Source organism: Pseudonaja textilis, chromosome 4 (genome assembly GCF_049901715.1).
Source record: "Pseudonaja textilis isolate UNSWEBS1 chromosome 4, rPseTex1.2, whole genome shotgun sequence".
NCBI lineage: Eukaryota > Metazoa > Chordata > Lepidosauria > Squamata > Elapidae > Pseudonaja > Pseudonaja textilis.
The window spans coordinates 27,067,143-27,086,277 of record NC_141993.1 but is presented as its reverse complement, the minus strand read 5'-3'; the positions used below and the strand labels follow the sequence as shown (position 1 = coordinate 27,086,277).

The following is a 19,135-nucleotide window of genomic DNA, read 5'->3' as shown; positions in this document are numbered from 1 at the left end:
GGCTAGTTTGATTTGCAAAATGAAGACTGACCTGCTAAAAACTCAGAGAAATTGGATCATACTCTTGTCAGAATAATTGCTGTCAGGGAGATTAATTTCAGGGCTAAAAGCAGGATGAATCATTTTGATAAGTGCTATAGTATATTCCTTTCCTAGGCACCACTGAAAATCAGCCCCTCCCAACCACAGCTGTTGGCTGTTTTAAGCAAATACAAAACCTTAAACGACTTGCTTAAAATAACATCTGACTTATTTCTTAGAATCTTTGTTTTTTTTTGCAATCTGAAAGACAGAGCTGCCACATATGAGCTACTACAGTTATATAAGCACTAGCTGGCAGCGAAGAGATAGATTTATTATAACTGCCTGTCGCCATTTGCTGATTATGTAGACTTTTTGCAGCCAGCTAAAGTAGCCTTAGAACTTTCCAATGATGTGACACATATTTTTTTAGTATTTATTTGTCAATTGCTTACAAGATACAGATATAAGAATAAACATAGTTTTGAATACATGAGATAGATACTTATAAGAAAAATAAAAAAAAATAGGACAGGGACGGTAGGCACGATTAGTGCACTTATGCATGCCCCCTTTCTTCACATTCCTTTCTTCTTTCTTTCTTCACATTCCTGAAGATTCTTGGACTCACTCTTATCTTTCATAGCACCGAAAAATATCAGAAAAGGCTGAGCCTGCATACACAGATCTTACTCATTGGAATTTATATACTGTACATATATCCAAAAACTCAACTTTACAAAACTGAATGAACGGATTAGACTACCACATATGTGTATTTGAACAGGCCAGGATGGGAAGAATCATGACCCTGTACCTACTAATCTATTATAAAAAAAAATTTCTTTGTCCATCCCTCTGAGCAAAACATGAAAGATCCATCTGCGTGCATCACCTCCAAAAAATGTGCAGACCAATTATTTCCACCCTAATTCCCATTTTATTCATTGCTTGCTTATGGCCTGAATTGCCAAAGACTGTATTAAGAGACGATGTGTCCAAGTCACATTTAACTGAGAAATCTCACTGGATTCAATAGGGCTTATCCTAGTAGCATTGACCTTTAGAGTAAAGCCCATTAAGACAGATTTTGTAATCTACAGAAAATTATACTATATAGGCACAGAATTATGCTACAGCAGAGACAGATAGATGCTTATCTACAGGGGAAAGTCAACTGGATTCACTCTCAATAGATATGCATCAAATTGGAACCCAATTATCCTGACTGCACCGCGCCGTCTTTTAAAAAACAGTTTTTATTAGGCAATGCACCCTGTGTTTCCGTCTGTAATTAAATACCGCAAAATAAATACGTCTTGCACAGTTTATGTCTAGTCTAGACATACCATGGGGTCCCCCAGTGAGATTAAATGCTCCTACAGTGAAGCCTATCTGGAAGAGGGAAGGAAGAAAAATTATGACGGTTTTTTTTTTTTTTGCCGTTGAAGGAACCAGGCGAGCGATCTCTCCGAATATTTTGAACGATCGAGACCAGAGGGTCCCCAAACTTGGCAACTTAAAGACTTGTGGACTTCAACTCCCAGAATTCTCCGGCCAGCTGGCCGGAGAATTCTGGGAGTTGAAGTCCACAAATCTTTAAGTTGCCAAGTTTGGACATCTCCGATCTACAGGATCCCCGCGTCTCTCGGATTCCCGTTCCCTGCCTCTTATACGAGCAGCGTGCAAGAGAAAGTTCCTTTAGAAACTTTCCTTAAAACTTTTAAAAAGCGAAAGATAAGTGGCTCAAAACTCATTCGCAACAACCCCCCCACCACTTTCCAAGCCCCCTTGCACAAAACTTGACCACGTGACGCCACTTCGGCCGTCCCTGCGTGCGTCTCTCTTTTCCTTAAGTCGGGGCGGCTACGGCAATTCAACGGGTCCAAAAACTTCCTCGCGTGTAGCGAGGAAAAGGGGGTGCAAGACGAGGCGGCGGCGGGGATCGGGGGGGGGGAGAGGAGGGCCCTGTGGATGCCGCGCGCTGATTGGAGAAGGGCGGCTCGAGCGGAGTTGTAAGGCGAAAGGGGATTGGCGGAGGCGCGGCCGCATGTGCCTAGCTCGCCGTCTTTGTATATACAGGACTCCGCTCGCCGAGCTCTTTTTTAACAATGGGCCGAAGGGGCCGCTTCGCCGGACGGGGCTGGTAAAGCGAAAACTCCCCTCCCGGGGCGGGGAGGATGCCGCGGCTCTGGTGCCTTTTGAGCGACAGGTCCGCGGAGATGCAAGAGGCGGTTCTGCCGTGCCGGCCGCTGTAAAGAGCAGAAGCGGAGCTGCGAAACTCTCCGGTAAGCTGGACGGCGGTGGGAGGGGAAGAGGGAGAAGCGCCCGTCCGGGACAGCCGAGGCCGAAGTGGGGTGTTTGTGTGTGTGTGTGGAAGCGTGTCTAGCCCTTTGTTGTTGTGGCGTCCCCGCCGCCGCCGCCGCCGCCGCCGCTTCTGGCCCGGGTTCCCTTCTCCACCGGGCAAAGTGTTGGAAGTTATTGCGGGACGGGCGGCGCGGCTGGGCTGTCGCGGCTGCGCTCGATCGGGGAAGCCGGGAGGAGAGCCGCTCCTTCCTCTCCACCGGCCCGGCCGGCTTCCCCGGCTTGGGAAGATCCGGAGTCAGCCGGGCTCCTGCTCTCCCCGGAGAGATCTTCGGGTGATGGGAGCCGCCGCGTCCCCCGGCCGCTTCTTTGAGAAAAGAAGGAAGGAAGGAAGGAGTGGCATCAGCTGGGGCGCAACCCCGGCCGGCCTCCTCCTCCTCCTCCTCCTCCTCCCTCGAGGGGGAAGGTCTGGGACGCCGGCTGGGGCGGGAGGAGTTCCTGCCGCCGCCGGCACAAACTGAACGGGTTTGCCCGGGAGTTGTGGCCCATCGATGAGTTCGGAACCGGCCGTGGCTTCCCCTTTTTTTTCTTTTTGCCTCGCAGGCTCTGATCCCCGGCCTCCTCATCCCGTCCCATGGAGCTGGAGGGGCAGTGGTGGAATGGACAGCTGGCTGCCGACATCCACCAAGCCCTTCGCTACAAGGTAAGTGGCCGGATCGCCCTCTCGCTTCTATGCTCCCCGTGCACACACACACCGATCTTTGGAGTAGTCCGCGGCCGCCAGGCGGAAGAAATAGATGGGGGGGGCAGGCTCTGGGTTCAAGTTCTGCTTTTATGGATGCCCTCTCTGCCCCCCCACTCGGAAGCCAAGAAGGTTTGGATCTTGATCATCTGTGGAAAGAAAGCCCCCCCTTGAATTTCTTATCTTCCCCCCTCCAACTTTCTGAGTCATATAATTAGTCTTTGCACTCACAAGTGGGGAAACTGAGGCAGATTCCACTCATTCTTCTTCCCTACGATTTGCTTCTGGAGCTTCTTCCAGGCCCTGAAAGTGATGTTACTGAAACTTCACAGGACTTCAGGGCATTGCTTATTGCTTGTGGGTTTCAGTCAGGAGAAGAAAACAGGCTGTGATCCTGTAGCGTTTGTGTAGGATCTGGCTAGACGATGCCCTGAAGTTAATAGATCTTCTCAGTCAGCAGCCAAACCCACTGATTTCAACCGCGGAGATGTGTAGTTTTGTTGGTGCCAATTTCCTTTCTCACCTCTAATCCTGGCCTGCTCCTTGCCCTAAAGTGCAGATACGGAGATTGGTGTGGGAGCATTGTTCCTTTATGAGAAGAACAGTTAGCAGATTCTGTTTTGGGCCTACTAAAGTTTTAATTTTCAGTGAGAAAAAGTAAAAAAAAAAACCTGGGGTTTCTACAGGGCGGCATAATAAAACGAAATGGTCGTCCCAAGTTGTAGAATGGTTGTGGCTGGGAATCAGATGGCATGTAAATTTAACAAGTTATTATTGAAACTGCTTTTCCAAAACCTGTAGAAGAAAAAGGGATATGTCAGATTTTAAAAGTTCATTCAAGCCCTTTTGGTCTCGTCTGATTTCTTTTTTCTAATCTAATGGCAGTCAACAAGTAACCTTAATCACCGAGTAAGTAATCCATCTAGGAGGTGTTTGTGAGAGAAAGTAGCTTATTTCCAAATCCCGCTGTGTCTCCCGTGTGTCTATTGCAAATGCTTCTCTGCCACTTCAGTCACCTGACTCTCATGGCTTTACAGCAGAATGCATTACAATAAATCAACATTTATCAGAAGCTGTCATAATACTGCCAATACAAGTTCAAGATGCTTACAATAATACCAGCACCATAAAACCACAACCTAACCTAAACACATTTCTTCTTTCTTTGAAACATTTGATCAGACTGGAAAAATTTCTGGTCAGTATCCCTGAAGTTTTCTAGCTTGACTGACAGCCCCAGATTGGGTTGCTGAACATAGTTTCCTGGGGCCACGGCTTAGCAACCTAAAAAAATGACGACAATGTCATAGATGTTGGGTTACAGGAACAACTGTCAGAGAACAGTTGAAGGGACTTCAGCAGCTGATTGCTGCTTTGCATCTTAGTTAGAAATTGCTGCTCTTATTTAGGTCTCTCTCCCTGCAGGCAGGCTGCAGTGAACACACAGATTCAAAAGATCAGCTGAAATAACATTTATTGCTCTGCAGATGTTTGTAACAATGCTCAGATTTACTCAGCCCTGAAGAATCTGGAAGTTTTACATGCTTTTTCCTTTTGGAAATACTGGGCTCAGGAGCAAACACTGCATCAAGTTACCATAGCTTGTGTCTTTCTGCATTACGTTGGTCCAATTAATTAGGGTTTAATCAATGAACCATGATCAAGTGATGTGTTTACCAGGCAGTCATTTTTTCTTGCCTTATTATTCAGTGGGTCCCAAGCTTTTGGGCACCAGGGACCAGTTCAGCAGACTGGAGGAGATGTGGTTTTGTGGGCTGCTTGCATCCCACGGATGGGGGTTTGCTTGTTTGTGTGGCTCAGTTTCTGACATGCTATGGACCCGTGCTAGTTCACAGACAGATGTTGGAGACCTCTATTACAAATGTTTTATCAGTTTTTGAAGAGATTTGAGATTTTTTTAAAGGTTCCTGGTGGGATATTCACCAGGCGCAGCTTCTTATCATTATACTGTAATGATAAAGGTGCATTAGTTAGGTTCTTTCTTTTGGCATAAATCTTTTTAGAGCAAGCATGGTAGAACCACTGGGTATAATGTACTGATTCAGTTCTGTTATTCATGTAAATGCTTGAGGCTTTGATAATTCTTTGAAATGTGGTTGTCTCTGATCATTAATATGCTACAGTAATTATCTCTAGTATCAAAAGACTTTTCATCCATTGATTTTAGTTCCCATCGAGGAAGGGAATATATTCATTTTTTACCTTGATTATAAGCTTGTTTAACTCTGAAATCTTCCCAAACTCGGTGGAAGAAAATTCTCAAGTAATCTTACAGCTGTAACTTTTAGTCTCTTTATAATCTTTGTATTTAAGATATTTTCAGGATTCATGTGTTAGTGCTAAGTTATAACATAGTTTTTATTTGGTGATGTTTAATACGTTAACTTGGAGATTGTGTGGTTTGTAAATCATGATTTGTGGCTTAATATGCAGGGACATTAGTTTATCCCCAAAGCTATGACTTATCAAATCATGTTTTAATTTACTGTATGAAGGCAGTTAATAAAAAAGCCCAACATTTTGCTTTTAGATATCTCCATCTCCTTGGCTATGTTTCTATCATAAACCTAACTACCCACCATGTTGTGCAAACCCAGTCTATGTAGTGACTTTAAGGTACAGTAGGTTATTGAACCCAGAAAATCAAGTTAATTCCCTTACCAATCAAATCATGATATAGAAACAATGTAAATGTCAGTCCTATTTAAATTAAATGAATGTATATTTCTAAATTTTTTAGCCAAAGTTATTTGTGACGTGCTCTGCTTTTCCATCAGTTGGAAGGTTTGGTTGATCTCACTGTACCTCAGTCAGGATAATTTGATGTACAACTCTGACCTGAGAAATTTAGTTCCACCATTGTATATTGTTGTTTGTTAATTTGATAGGATTATTTGAGCAGGTGGAATGTTCGAATTTCTTTATAGAGTTATCTTTTGTTTATTTTCTTATCTCCTTTTTTCCCTTTGGATCCATGACACTGATTGACCATTTTGAATCAGTCAGTTATATCAGAGCAGTTATTAATTTCAGTTGATTGAATAAATTAGTGGCTATTGCTGAGGTTCTTGTAAAATATTAGCCATATGGTTTGCAAACTACAACGAATGGGTTTTGGTGCAAGTATGCCTAACAAATCCAAAAGACGGACTTGTTTTTCAGATGAACATTGTTTAAACCCTGAATGGTTTCAGCTTGATGGTCACAAGTGCATATCAGGTGATTCCCAATGAAATGAAGTTACAAGGGGTTTTCATTAAGTTTCTTTCATGGAATTGTACCAGGAATCCAGAAAACATTAGAAGAGAATATTTGTGCCTCAGGATTCAACTATGCAAACCTTGGTACATTGATGATGTTACCTAGTTTGGTAATGAAATGTTTGCCAAAAAAAGCAAATTCAGAAAGCTCCAAGGATCCCACAGTGCTATTCTCCTTTTACAATTCTACCTTGTTTGCTCAGCATTTTTTTCTGTCTGTCTTTATAGTAGAAAAACAACAAAAATAAAAGATGCAAAATAGCTCAATATCTTATTATTAATGACATCAGCAGCTAAATATACAGAGCACCCAGAATCTTCCTTTGGCTTACTGCAATTATAACAATACCCAATGTCCATCTTGGATCTTTTCTAGGTTAATGATCCACTGATAATGTGATGCCTGATGGCCTTGGTTATTGGTACTCCCAGAATACTTCCCGTCTAACAGATGTAGATGCCTCTGAAGTATGAATTGCCTTCAAGTCAAGCAACACTCAGAGAAAGTTCACTGTTTAAATTACTGCTACTGTGATTCATGTTAAACTGCTCCGTCCAGTTTTGCCAACTGTAAAGTGGAACTTAAGTATGTGACTTTTTTCATTGCAGGGAAATAGTGTGAATAAATATGATAGCAGAAAGGCATTTAGTAGACTGTCTAACAACGTCAAATAGACTAAAACCCCTTTCTTCTTCCTCTTCCTCTTCTTTCTTCTTCTTCCTCTATTTTGTGTATGTATGTGTGTATGTATGTGTGTATGTTTATATATGTGTGTGTGTGTGTATGGTATTCAGCTTTGTTCGGGTATTTTCCCACGTCATAGTTGTGCTTTTAAAGTTGTAGCAACGTTTCGGCAGAATCTCATCTGCCATCATCAGGCTTCTGTATAGTGTTCGTCTGTGAGTCAGGCTTTCACAGCCGTTTCTCTTTTAATTTTGGTGCTATCCATCTGCTGTGCCAGAATGGTTTTTTCTTCATCCTGATTGGTTGGGAGTCTTGGTCTGTGTTTATTGGTCTTGGAGTTTGCTGTGTTCTGCTTGATTGGTGTTTCTAATATCTTCTGTCTGTTTTGTAGCATTTTTTTGTCTTGATTGGCTGGCAACATTGTGTTCCTGTATTGGAGGCTTTTAGTGCAGCTTGGATCCGAGAAAATGGACGGCTATCCTTTATTAGGAAGCTAGATTTCATCTGGGTGCCTGGTTGGGGTGTGTTTGAGCTGGAGGTATCAGGGGGGATCTGTTTGTGCCCAAGTGTTTGCCTGGCTTGTGGTGTGGAGATTTTGTTTGTTTGTGAGTGCAGGCTTCCAAATAATTGACAGTCTGGTGGAATCATCTATTCATGCTTTCAGGTCTTTTTTCAATCTCTATGGCTTCTCTGATAATTCTGTAGCTGGGGTTTTCTATAGTGGCTAGAGTTTTGGTGCCATTGAAGTCGATGCTATGACCTGTGGCTTTCAGGTATTGGACTAGTGAGGAAGCGTGTTCCAGCTTTTTTACTGCATTTTTGTGTTCATCCAGGCAGGTACTTATTCTTCTATTGGTCTGTCCGATGTATGTGTCAGGGCATGATGCACAGGGGACTTCATATATGCCTTGGTTTTCCAGGTCAATTTTCTGCCGAAACGTCACTACAACTTTAAAAGCACAACTATAATGATGTGGGAAAATACCTGAACAAAGCTAAATACCATACATATAGATACCTGCGAAAACTTAAGAAAACATATATATGTATGTATGTATATGTGTGTGTGTGTGAGAGAGAGAGAAACACCACTCACGCATCATCACAAATTCTCCAGAACTGTAAAGCCTACAAACTTGAAATTTGGCACGTATGTTTCTCTTGGCTTCTAGGTGCTCACTAAGAAAAGATTTTTCAAAATGACCATCAGAGCATTAGTATTCTGTATATTATTATTAACACGCTCTCATGCTAAGGAGTTCTATTCCTCCTCCCTATCTGAAAAGAAATCTGTTCCAAATGCAAAACACAAGCAGAAGAGAGGAGTTTCAGTTTTAGTTTCACGGCAGCAAGCAGCTTTAGCACAGAACAGTTGAGCTAAGCCATGCCCAGGCTCCTTGCTGTCTCCTCCTTGGTTACATAGCAAATACTGTTTCAGTTTCCAAACAGCCCTCAACTCTGTCACACTGACACGACGCTACCCAAATGAATACTGATGATGCTTGTAGGCAGAGGCAGAATTTCCCCCCCTTATTTTCTTCCCCCAAAAGTAAGCCCAATCACATAGTTTCGTAGCGAAGCACAGATATCCAGCTAGTATCTAATAAATTGCTTATGTTTTAGAATCATTAACAGAAGATGTAAGTTGGCTTATACCCAAGAACTACAATAAAGAATGAAACTGAACTTTAAGGTTGTTTGTGATGGTGATGGAGAAAGGAAATGTTCACTATTGCCAATTTTACTAATATTGATGTATTCTATTAAGCTGCAGTATGATTTATTTTTTTTTAGTTAGTAAGGTGGGTGAGCTCAGCTCCTCTGATTTTTAAATAGATTGCTTACTAGCATTCTTTGTCAGTCTGACCATTGCAATAGTGTGACTTGGTGCAATGGGTGAATTTAGAATTGTGGGATGGAAAATTAGGTATCAGAAGATTAATCTGCCTTCTGTCTTTTTCTTCTGTAGCAATATTTCTCAATCTTGGCAACGTTAAGATACACAGACTTCAACTCCCAGAATTCCCCAGGCAGCCATGCCACACATTTTAAAGTCCACACATCATAGCAGAGTTCTTTCGTTTCCTGATAGCTCTGATTGGCTTTTGGAAGGGGAAGAGCTAGTATCAATATTATCTTCCCCAGTTGGAATATTAGCCGGCAAAAGGGAGACATTTTAAGCAATTTGCTTTTTCTTTCAAGAATTTTTTTTTAAAAAATTTAACATTGGAAAATGTGTTTCTCAGTATACTCACTGTCAGTATTTGATTCTGTTGTAAATTAAAATAAATTATTAGCCATGAGGTTGTATCATCCAAGCTCACCAGTTTAGCATTGATGAAAAAGAGATGAATTTGCTTTATGTAAGCAAAACCAAATTTATACAGCAAATGAGAGACATCAAAGACAACTGATGATTGTCAGGCCCACTAGGTAGTCCAAACCAGAATATCAACTCCACAGCAAAACTGAGACTATAGTTTATTGAGATACACTATAATAACGACATCTTGCAAAACTGATTGTCCTTTAACTCTCTTTCTCCTTGTATCCCAGTTAATCAGTGTCATTTGTTTGCCTCTCTTTAAATATTATCTGGCTTCCCGGGATTCAACGAATGTTTTAGTTCTCATTTTCAGGATAATAATTTTTTTGTAATTTTTTTTTACTCAGGGAATGAAAGTTCCAAAACTTCATTAAATTTCAGAAAAATATAAAATACCAAAAGGCAAAACTGTCAAGATCTTACCCTTAATACAACTATTGGCCATTTATTGTTCAGACGGTATTTCAAATTTAGTAAGCTGCTAGCATTGTCGTCTTCAGTTTTACCATAACTGTATGCTTTATGCAAGGAATTTTCCCCTTGGGTTAGAGTGTCTTGGTTCAATTCATATAGAACAGGGGTGTCAAATTCGCATTGTCACGTTGTCATATGATGTATTGTGACTTTCCCCCCTCTGCTAAAATGGGGTGGGCATGGCCAATGTGTGATGCATTCAGCCTGAGCGCCGCAAGTTTGACACCACTGATACAGAATGATTCAATGCCATTTTACATTTCACCATTTTGGTATAGCTCACTGGGGAGCTGAGGTATGCCGATATGATTGCCCTGTACTTAGTGTCTTCATCCTCTTCTCAGCTCCAAGATGGAAGTGCTGATGCCTACGACCACCATGTCAGTTGCCTATCCCACATGGTTATTGGTTGTGTGATAATAACATTAGTTAAGGGAAACTCAACTGTGAGCAACAATAACAACTATCCCAAAGATGAATGCCACAAAATTCTTCTCTTCCTGCAATTTTTTTTCCAACTGTTTTGTGGATTTAATGTCTGGGCTGCACCTGTTGTTCGTAAGATTAAAGGAATAGCTGTAGTGCAAATTCCAAAACTCTTTGTGTCCTTTTTTAAAATATAAGGGATATTAAACACTGATTCTTAGGAACCCAAATTTCAAAATGGTCTAAAATATGCTCAGGGATCTGTTGTGGTATAAAGCCTGTTTGTTGGTTATGCTGAATGCTGTGAATGTTTTCACAGTGTAGTTGCGGAATATATTTTATGGTTTTCAACATGGTTGTATATGTTTTGTTTCCTCTGTTTTTCTATTGCGCTATTTCTTTTGAAGTTTTTAATGGACGTGAGACGCCAGTGTCACTTATGTAAGACGGGCGAGTATGCAAATTGAATGAACGAAACAAATGTAATTTGGATGTAATTATTCTGGGTGCCAATTTCTCTACAGCAGCAGCTGCTTTTAAATGCTGTTACTCTCTCCTTAGGAGCTGAAGTTACCCTCTTACAAAGGCCAGTCTCCCCAGTTAAATCTGAGAAGGTATTTTGCAGACCTGATTGCCATTGTGAGCAACCGGTTTCGTCTCTGTCCTGCTGCCCGACATCTTGCCGTTTACCTGTTGGACCTCTTTATGGACCGTTATGACATCTCCATTCAACAGCTGCATGTGGTTGCTCTTTCCTGCTTGCTTTTAGCGAGTAAGTTCAAAGCAAGAAGCTCAACCGGTTGACATTGCTTTACCCAGACTAGAAACCAGATAGTTGAATTGCAAAAATGGTTGGGAATTCAATACTAAACCGGCCATCCTGAGACCCATCACGGATTGCAGAAACCCAAGTTTTTTTTATTTGCTAAGCTTCTTTCTGAAAAAAGAGAAATAGATTCTGTAATTTTAGATGCAATATTTACAGGGCCTATGTCACAACGAACTTTAATTTGTACTTTTTGAAAACGATATGTGATGCTGCCTGAATGGGGAACGTCTTTCTCACACACACGAATGGTATCTTCTCTTCTTCCGATCCATTACAACAGGGCTGTCAAACTCGATTTCCTTGAGGGCTACATCAGGGTTGTGTTTTACTTTAGAGGTACCAGGTGTGTTGTGGCCAGCTCGATGTCACTCCTGTCAGGGGCGCCTAAGTTGGCCCAAGCACTCTGCCAGCGAAAAAAGGCTCCTGAATTCCATTTTCGGCTACCACCACCTCCTGAAGCCCTCTGCCAGCGAAAATGAAGCTTGGGAGGGCTGTGTGCCTGTCCCACGCAGAAAAGTGCAAGATATTAAAGGATTGGAGAGAATGTAAAACAGCAAAAAGGCTAAGCTAAGGGCGCAAATCATGCAGCTCATGGGTTGAAGGAGGCCCCCATTCCAGCATCTCTTGTATCCTTCAAAATAATTGCTATCGAAAATAATGTAATGTATTTTTGAGTCCCAGAGGTTTAAGGAGTGATAAAGTTCAGGTGCCCATTTTAGCTCTTAAAACTCCTGACACAGCTCGTCAAAATAATGGGCTCCAGCCATCACCCACTTTTGAAGTGCAGTGTTAGATATCACAGAAAAGTGGATTGACCTAGAAAGTGATGGAAATTGCAGCCTCTTTTTAACAGGTGTATACGCTGCTTTGTTTTGATTTAACTTCGTTTATTGTACTTTGAAGAGCATGCCTCGCAGCTTAGCTTTACATATGAATTCAACCAGTTGTGGGCAGTCAACAAACCAAGATTTATTAAGTCCTGTCTTGGCTTGTTGGGTAGATCTAGCACCATGACAGTGTGTGGTTCTTCCATTCTGCACCTGTTTCTGAATCACCCAATTGCCTGGTTCAAACATTGATTTCACAATAAGTCCAGTGGCCCTTGTAAACTGTTGAAGGTTTCAAAAATTCACACCTCTCCCAAATAACAGAATAAATTGGAGAAATGTTTTGTTTTAGGCTTGAAAATATGGAGGTCAAAACCATTTTTTCCCAATATATCATTTAGCCTAGTGAAAAAAGGGATGTCTGAAGCTCAGAGCTGAAGAAACTTGGATGAGAAGTGAAACTTTTTCAGAGAAAAAAGAACGTCCAGTTGCCTCTTGAAAAAAAGCCCCTTTGGGACCTGATTGACATCGAATTTCCCGTAGACATTTTAAAAAAGGAATTGCTTCCCCCTTAATGAGGAGCTCTGACAAACCAGATCCGATCATTTAAAGATCCCTGCAGCCTTGAATGAGAAGATGATTTGAAATGCTGCTGCCAATCTGGCATCCTAGATCTGTCATTAGAGATGATCAGAGTTCATTAGAGCAAAAGAAAGCCAGCTGTGCGACTAACCAGCTGTGCAGTCAAAGTGTACTTTTTAACCAAAAGCAATGTCGGGTTTAACAACTAACTAGAGTTAGTCGTCCAACGTCCTACCACAACGGGGACAAGAATTTCCATTGCTAAACAAAGGGTTGTTAAGTCCTGTCCAGTTTTATGAGCCTGTTAAGCAGCTCTGGCTTTTCCCACTAACTTTGCTTTGTTTGAAGCTGGCTGGGAAAGTCACATGGCCCTGTAAATACATGCCAATTACCAGGTGCCTGAATTTTGATCCTGTGAGAGTGGGGATGCTGCGGTGGTCGTAAGTACAAGGAGCATTCATATATCTTATTTTTCAGTGCCATTGTAATTTTCACCGATCCCTAAACAAATGGTTGTAAGTTGAGGATTATCTATACCAGGGGTCTCCAACCTTGGCAACTTTAAGACAGTCTTAAAGTTGCCAAGGTTGAAGGCTCCTATCTATAGTACCTGAACCTCCTTCAGAGACAGAAATCTCCTTTCACAACATACAGAATTTTTTATATTAATCCTTCCTTGTGTTCTGAATGGTGTTTCACTCATTTCGTGTCCCTCAGGTAAATTTGAAGACAAGGAAGACAGTGTGCCTAAGCTTGAGCAGCTGAACAGCTTGGGGTGTATGACCAACATGAGCCTGGTCCTAACCAAGCAGAATTTGCTGCACATGGAGCTGCTCTTGCTAGAGACTTTCCAGTGGAACCTCTGCCTGCCCACAGCTGCTCACTTCATAGACTACTATCTCTCGATCGCCGTTCACGAGTCAGACCTCCATGATGGATGGCCGATGGTTTGCTTGGAAAAGACCATACTCTACATGGCCAAATATGCCGACTACTTTCTGGAAGTATCCCTGCAAGGTGCATTTTTTTATAGCTTTGTTCAAACTCCCCATGGTTACTTAGCTGCTAGAGGAAGGGGGGGGGATGCCTGTGTGTGACTTAACCATAATCCTTTGTCTCTCCAGATCATGCCTTTTTAAATTATGCCCCTTCGTTCGTGGCCGCTGCGTGCGTAGCTTCCTCAAGGATTATCTTGCGTCTTTCTCCAACATGGCCGCCGCGACTCCATCGCCTGACAGCATATTCCTGGGACTTTCTGTTGCCATGTATTGAACGACTATTGGTGTAAGTGTTTCCTCACTTAATAGGGTAGTACAGGCAGTCCTCGGTTTACAATGGGGAAGCTACGGTTAATGACCATTAATGAGCTGTGGTGGCGCAGTACTGCAGGTTCCTTCTGTTGCCTGCCGGCTGCCTGCAGTTCAGCAGTTTGAGTCTCACCGGCTCAAGGTTAACTCAGCTTTCCATCCTTCCGAGGTTGGTAAAATGAAGACCCAGATTGTTGGGGGCAATTGGCTGACTCTGTAAACCGCTTAAAAATGGCTGTAAAGCACTTTGAAGCAACATACAAGTCTTAAGTGCTATTGCCTTCAGAAGTTGTGGGAGCTTCATCTCTGGAAGCTTTCAAGAAGAGATTGGATTGCCATCTGTCAGAAATGGTGTAGGGTCACCTGCTTGGGTGGGAGGTTGGACTAGACGACTTCCAAAGTCCCTTCCAACACTTTAATCTGTTAATCTGCTGTTGCTATTCAAAGTTAAAACGGCACTGAAAGTGACTTGCGCCCTTTTTTCCCACTTACAACCGTTGCAGCATCCCCATGGTCACATGATCTAAATTAGGATGGTTGGCAACTGGAATGTAGTTATGGCAATTGAAGTGTCCTGAGATCGTGTGATTCCCTTTTTGTGACCTCCTGACCAACCAAGTTCAGTGGGAACGCTAGATTCACTTAATCTGTGGTAAGGAAAACGTAAATTGGGGCATCATTGTCTGGCTTAGCAATGGAAATTTGGGGCTCAATTGTCATCATAAGTTGAGGACTATCTGTTAAATATCTGTAGAAATTGCTATTAAGTTTCCAAGTTGGAAAGCTGAGTGTGATGACAAGCTCTTGATGGCTGTTGCATTTCAGTCTTGAATACATTCTTAATGTCTACATCTACCCGTTAAGACACATTTCTCTAACTGCCCCTCTCATCCAGGGATTTCTGCAAATGTGCAAAAGGAGGCCGAGAGAGCAGGCCCAACTGGACAATTGTACATAAAAAATGGGCAGAGCTACAATCAGAGTGTTGGGTCTGCCATGTTGGCTTTAAACAACAACAACAACATACCCTTAAAGACACAACTGCTTTAGTCCCAAATGAAATCAAATGTTTGCATAATGTGATATTCACCCATAAGAAAGTTGTTGTCAGTATCCCAAGTAATGCACCCATAGAAAGCAGAACTCCAAGGCAGGTAGATTCCTCAAGGAGTGATTTATTGGATACTTGATATTGGCACAACTGGTAAAAACCGACTGAAGATTCCCGCGTTTTTCACCTCATTACAAATTAAAAGGTCCCCCTTCCCCCCAGGTCATCAGTCACATTGTCCAATCGAGGTGCTAGGCGGTTGCTTGGTTACTTCACTCCTCTCCCCAGCCACCTGTTGGAATGTCCTTGGTTCCCATAGGAACACTTTTTGTTTTGACTACAAACTCCTGGCTAGTTATTTCCCTCTCCCTCTCCCTTCTTCCTTGTAACCCTGAAGCCTCAAAGATGGCCTCAACCAGGTTCGCTTCAGGGTTGACTATTATTTTAACATATCACAATTATCTGTGATGAACGTCCTCTTATGTATGGAGGTGAAAATAAAGATGCTGTTGAAAACAAAAGAGTAGGCAGGAGGTTCAGATGCCAGCCTGAGGTGATAACTGCCAAATATGGAAGCCTTCGAAGGTCAGCCCTTACTTAGGAATAACTGTTCACCCAATAGATTTAACTGATTTGTAGGATCTAAGCAGACTTTCCTTCTTTTTCATTTGGGGTTGTGTTATTTCTTGTTTCAGAGTTTCCCAACCATACCCATTTAAAGATGTATGAAGTTCAATTCCCACAATACTCAAGCAAATAGTGGTGTACATGTTTTTCCTAGATGAATAGGAGTAGAGTAGAGTAGAGTAGAGTAGAGTGGAGTAGAGTAGAACAGAACAGAACAGCATAGTACAGCACAGCACAGAGTAGAATCTTGGATGTCTTCTACTCCAACCCCCTGCCCAAGCAGGAGATCCTATACCCATGATGGCAAACCTATGGCACGCATGCCACAGGTGACACACAGAGCCATTTGTGCCGGCACACGGACCTACCTCACTGCGCATGTGTGCGCCTCACAGCTGATTTTTGGCCAGTTTGAGGCCTTTTTCTGCCTCCCAAAAGCTTGAGGAAGACTTCTGCAGGCTTGTACAAGCTTTGTAGGCCGAAATCTAGCCCTGTTTTGTCACTTCTGGTTTTCTCAGAAAAACAGAAAGTGACGAAACGGGGCTAGATTTTGGCCTACAAAGCTTGTAGAAGTCTGAAGAAGCCTTCCTCAAGCCTTTGGGAGGTCAAAAAAGTCCTCAGATTGGCCAAAAATCAGCTGTGAGGCGCAGTGCAGGTAAGGGGGCTGCTGGGGGTGGGGTGGGATTGTATGTGCATGTGTAAGGGGTGAGGGGGGCGCGCATTGCTTTCTGGGTGCTGACACGTGAGCACAAGCGTGCAAGCATGCACACATTTTTGGCACAGGAGCCCAAAAAGGTTAGCCACCACTGCCCTATACCATTTCAGAGAAATGGTTGTCCAGCTTCTTAAAAGCCTCCAGTGATGGGGTACCCACAATTTCTGAAGGCAAGCTGCTCCACTGATTAATTGTTTTTACTATTAGGAAGTTTCTCCTTAATTCCAGGTTGCTTCTCTCCTAATTAGTTTCCATCCATTGTTTCTTGTCTTGCCGTCTGGTGCTTTAGAGAATAAGTTGACCTTCTCTTTTTGTGGCAGCTGCACAAATACTGGAATATTGCTGTCATGTCACCCCATTCCTTCTTTTCTCTAGACCAGCCATACCCAAATCCTGCAACCATTCTTCATATATTTTAGTTTCCAGGCCTTTAATCATTTTAGTTGCTATTCTCTGCACTTTTTCCAAAGTCTCAACATCTTTTTTTGTAATGTGACCAAAACTGTATGCGGCATTCTAGGCATGGTCTTACTAAGGTTTTATAAAGGTTTTATTTATTTGGATGGATGGATGGATGGATGGATGGATGGATGGATGGGGTTTTATTTCTTGTAGCAGAAATGCTTACATTGAATCAAGAAAAACTATTGGCCCATTCCCATCAAGCATGAATGAAAAAATAATCATCTCCTTGTACATGGGTTTGGATGAACTGTAGATTTCATCCAATGTAGTTAAACAGAAAATAATCCTTTTTAATTTTAATATTCTAGGGCCCATGATAATGATGTAAAAGAAGCCAACAAGCAAAAAGGACAACATAGTTCTCAATCACCCCATAACACTTTATTTCAAACAATCAGTCAACCCACACAGCAGCACATACCCCATTATATTCAAGCACATCAGACTCCTCTGCCATATCTTCAAACAGCACCGCAACAAAACTGTCAGCCGATTATGTCAAGCAGTCATACCTCAACCTACCCAATGCAGACTTGCCCAGCTGGTTTACAAGGTGGTGTTCAGGCTCAAAGTCATGTGCAGACTTCTGGAATGTCACTAGCCGTCCCTATAGAGGTGAAGCCATGTTTAAATGTCTCCTACAATCGAACCTATCAGACTGCTGGACGTTACCCTTGTATTACCCCATGCTTTGAGAGGTGATGACTACAGCAGAACTCTCTGTGTGACCAGTGTTAAATAAATAATAAGAGGACAATTTGGGGTCCTTCTAAAACCTGGGAAATGGCTGAAAGAGGACAACGTATTTTTCCTCCCAAAGGTAGCTCAGTTGCAGAAGCTTGCAAGTACAAGAACGTGCCTACTTGCAGAATAATGGAAAAAGATGGGAGAAATATTTCTGCCACACTGTAGTTCTACAGGCTGAACTTAAAACATATCTTTGAAAGCGTGTTGAGAGACACCTGTCCTGTCTGCAGGTTTTGTCTTCCTGAAAAGATGAAAGATTATGCGTGATGTTGACGACACTGCTGCTTCTACTTAGCTCTGTGCAGTATTGAGTAAGATACTGAACCGTGAAAGTCCACTAAGTGCCATTGCTTTCCAGAAGATGGAGGAGAGGCCAGTGAGAGAAGAGAGAAGAGGCCCTTTTCGTCTAATCAGTAGCTCAATTCTTTGACATGCCCGTGGAGGAGAACTTCTATTTCAGTGGCCTTGGATTAATGTTCTTCAGCCTTCTACTTCAAGTATTCTTGTCTTCACTGAAGCTATGTAGAGAGAAATTATCATGTCAACTCAGGGAATAATCAAAAGTTACTGTGATGCAGGATATATATCATTTTAATGGTTACCTCGGGTTCTGTTCCTCAGGGTAATTGTATTAGTAAAATACCAAAGGGAGTTGAGATGCTTATCTAAGTACTCCCTTCACCTAAATGTGCTTTGCAATAAGGCAGGGAAAAATAGGTAGGTTGTATTTAAATGAAGCCAGTACTGTAACCATTAAAAAATGGAGTTTTGTTTGCAATTTACTCTACTTTATGCCACCAATTATTTGTGTCCAAAAAGTTTTTGGTGTTTCTTTTTTTTTTCATTGTGTTGATTTCTGGCTTCAAGGTACAATTGAAATGCTTACAAGAAATAAAGCCTTATTTATGTTGGCCAGAGAGCAGAATGAGAAATGCAAGTTCTCAGACTCTTACAGCACAACTGTATTTCCATAGTTCTATTTCTTTGGCCACATCAGCTGCAATTCAGGTATTTTTATAATGTGAGCTAAGTCATAATAAGGGTGCTACATATGATCATCAGAAGTGTCTTTAAGTCCTTAGAGTCTGTCCTTACCCGAACCAGAATTATTTGAATTAATGGGCAGTAAACAAATTTTGAGAACCTTCTATCTAGCATGTAAGATTAAGGAGTGACTAATTTGATATATTTGTTGCCAGTGGTGTGCGATCTAGGCATTTAGAGATGACTGAGAATGGAGGTGATAAATGGAAGGAGAACCTGAAGATAGGTAGACCTTCCCTAGTGAAAAAGATCGTCCTAAATAGTTCTCATTTAAAGGAAAAAATGGCCTTAAAATGGCTCTCTCTGTGAGCCGACAGTGCTATGAGAAAATATTCTTTAATTTGGAGGAGAAGCTATCCTCTGTATTAGTAATTATTTTATGCCATAATGTGTTTTGTGTGTGTGTCTCCTTATAAAAATGGGGAATTTTGAGGGGAAGAAGTAAAGCTTTCTGAAATCATTTTATATACTGGGGAATGCCACTTCTTTCCTTAGGATATTTTTTTATTACTGTGTTTGCATGTCTGAGCGGGGAAAAATTGATTAGGTAACAGAATTGAGTGTCTGAGGTATCTTCTTACATGATGTCATTTCTCATGATTTCACTTTATGTGGGGATGAAGGACTGCAAAATACATCCGTAAAGGAATGATACTTATCTCAAATTGCAATACTGCGCGTA

The 19,135-nt window shown here is 42.0% G+C and overlaps 1 protein-coding gene across 2 annotated transcripts; it reads left to right on the top strand.

The window, feature by feature from the left end:
* The first annotated feature begins 2,038 nt into the window (after positions 1 to 2,038).
* Positions 2,039 to 18,910, top strand: CCNJ (cyclin J). Of its 2 annotated transcripts, XM_087932457.1 has the most exons (6): positions 2,039 to 2,309; positions 2,929 to 3,028; positions 10,821 to 11,031; positions 13,215 to 13,514; positions 13,622 to 13,781; positions 16,971 to 18,910. In XM_087932457.1, exons 2-6 carry the CDS (start codon positions 2,960 to 2,962, stop codon positions 17,362 to 17,364), a joined length of 1,134 nt encoding a protein of 377 aa, XP_087788583.1. In that variant the 5' UTR covers positions 2,039 to 2,309; positions 2,929 to 2,959; the 3' UTR covers positions 17,365 to 18,910. The 2 variants fall into 2 exon arrangements, with proteins under 2 accessions (XP_087788583.1, XP_026566383.1); XM_026710598.2 differs by lacking the exon at positions 2,039 to 2,309 and having other exon boundaries at positions 2,787 to 3,028.
* The last annotated feature ends 225 nt before the right edge of the window (positions 18,911 to 19,135 follow it).

Coding starts and splice junctions, on each gene's coding strand:
- CCNJ (XM_087932457.1), top strand. CDS start 2,960: ATGGAGCTGGAGGGGCAGTGGTGGAATGGACAGCTGGCTGCCGACATC. Junction 3,029..10,820: donor ACCAAGCCCTTCGCTACAAG/GTAAGTGGCCGG, acceptor CTCTCTCCTTAG/GAGCTGAAGTTACCCTCTTA. Junction 13,782..16,970: donor TGTATTGAACGACTATTGGT/GTAAGTGTTTCC, acceptor TTAATATTCTAG/GGCCCATGATAATGATGTAA.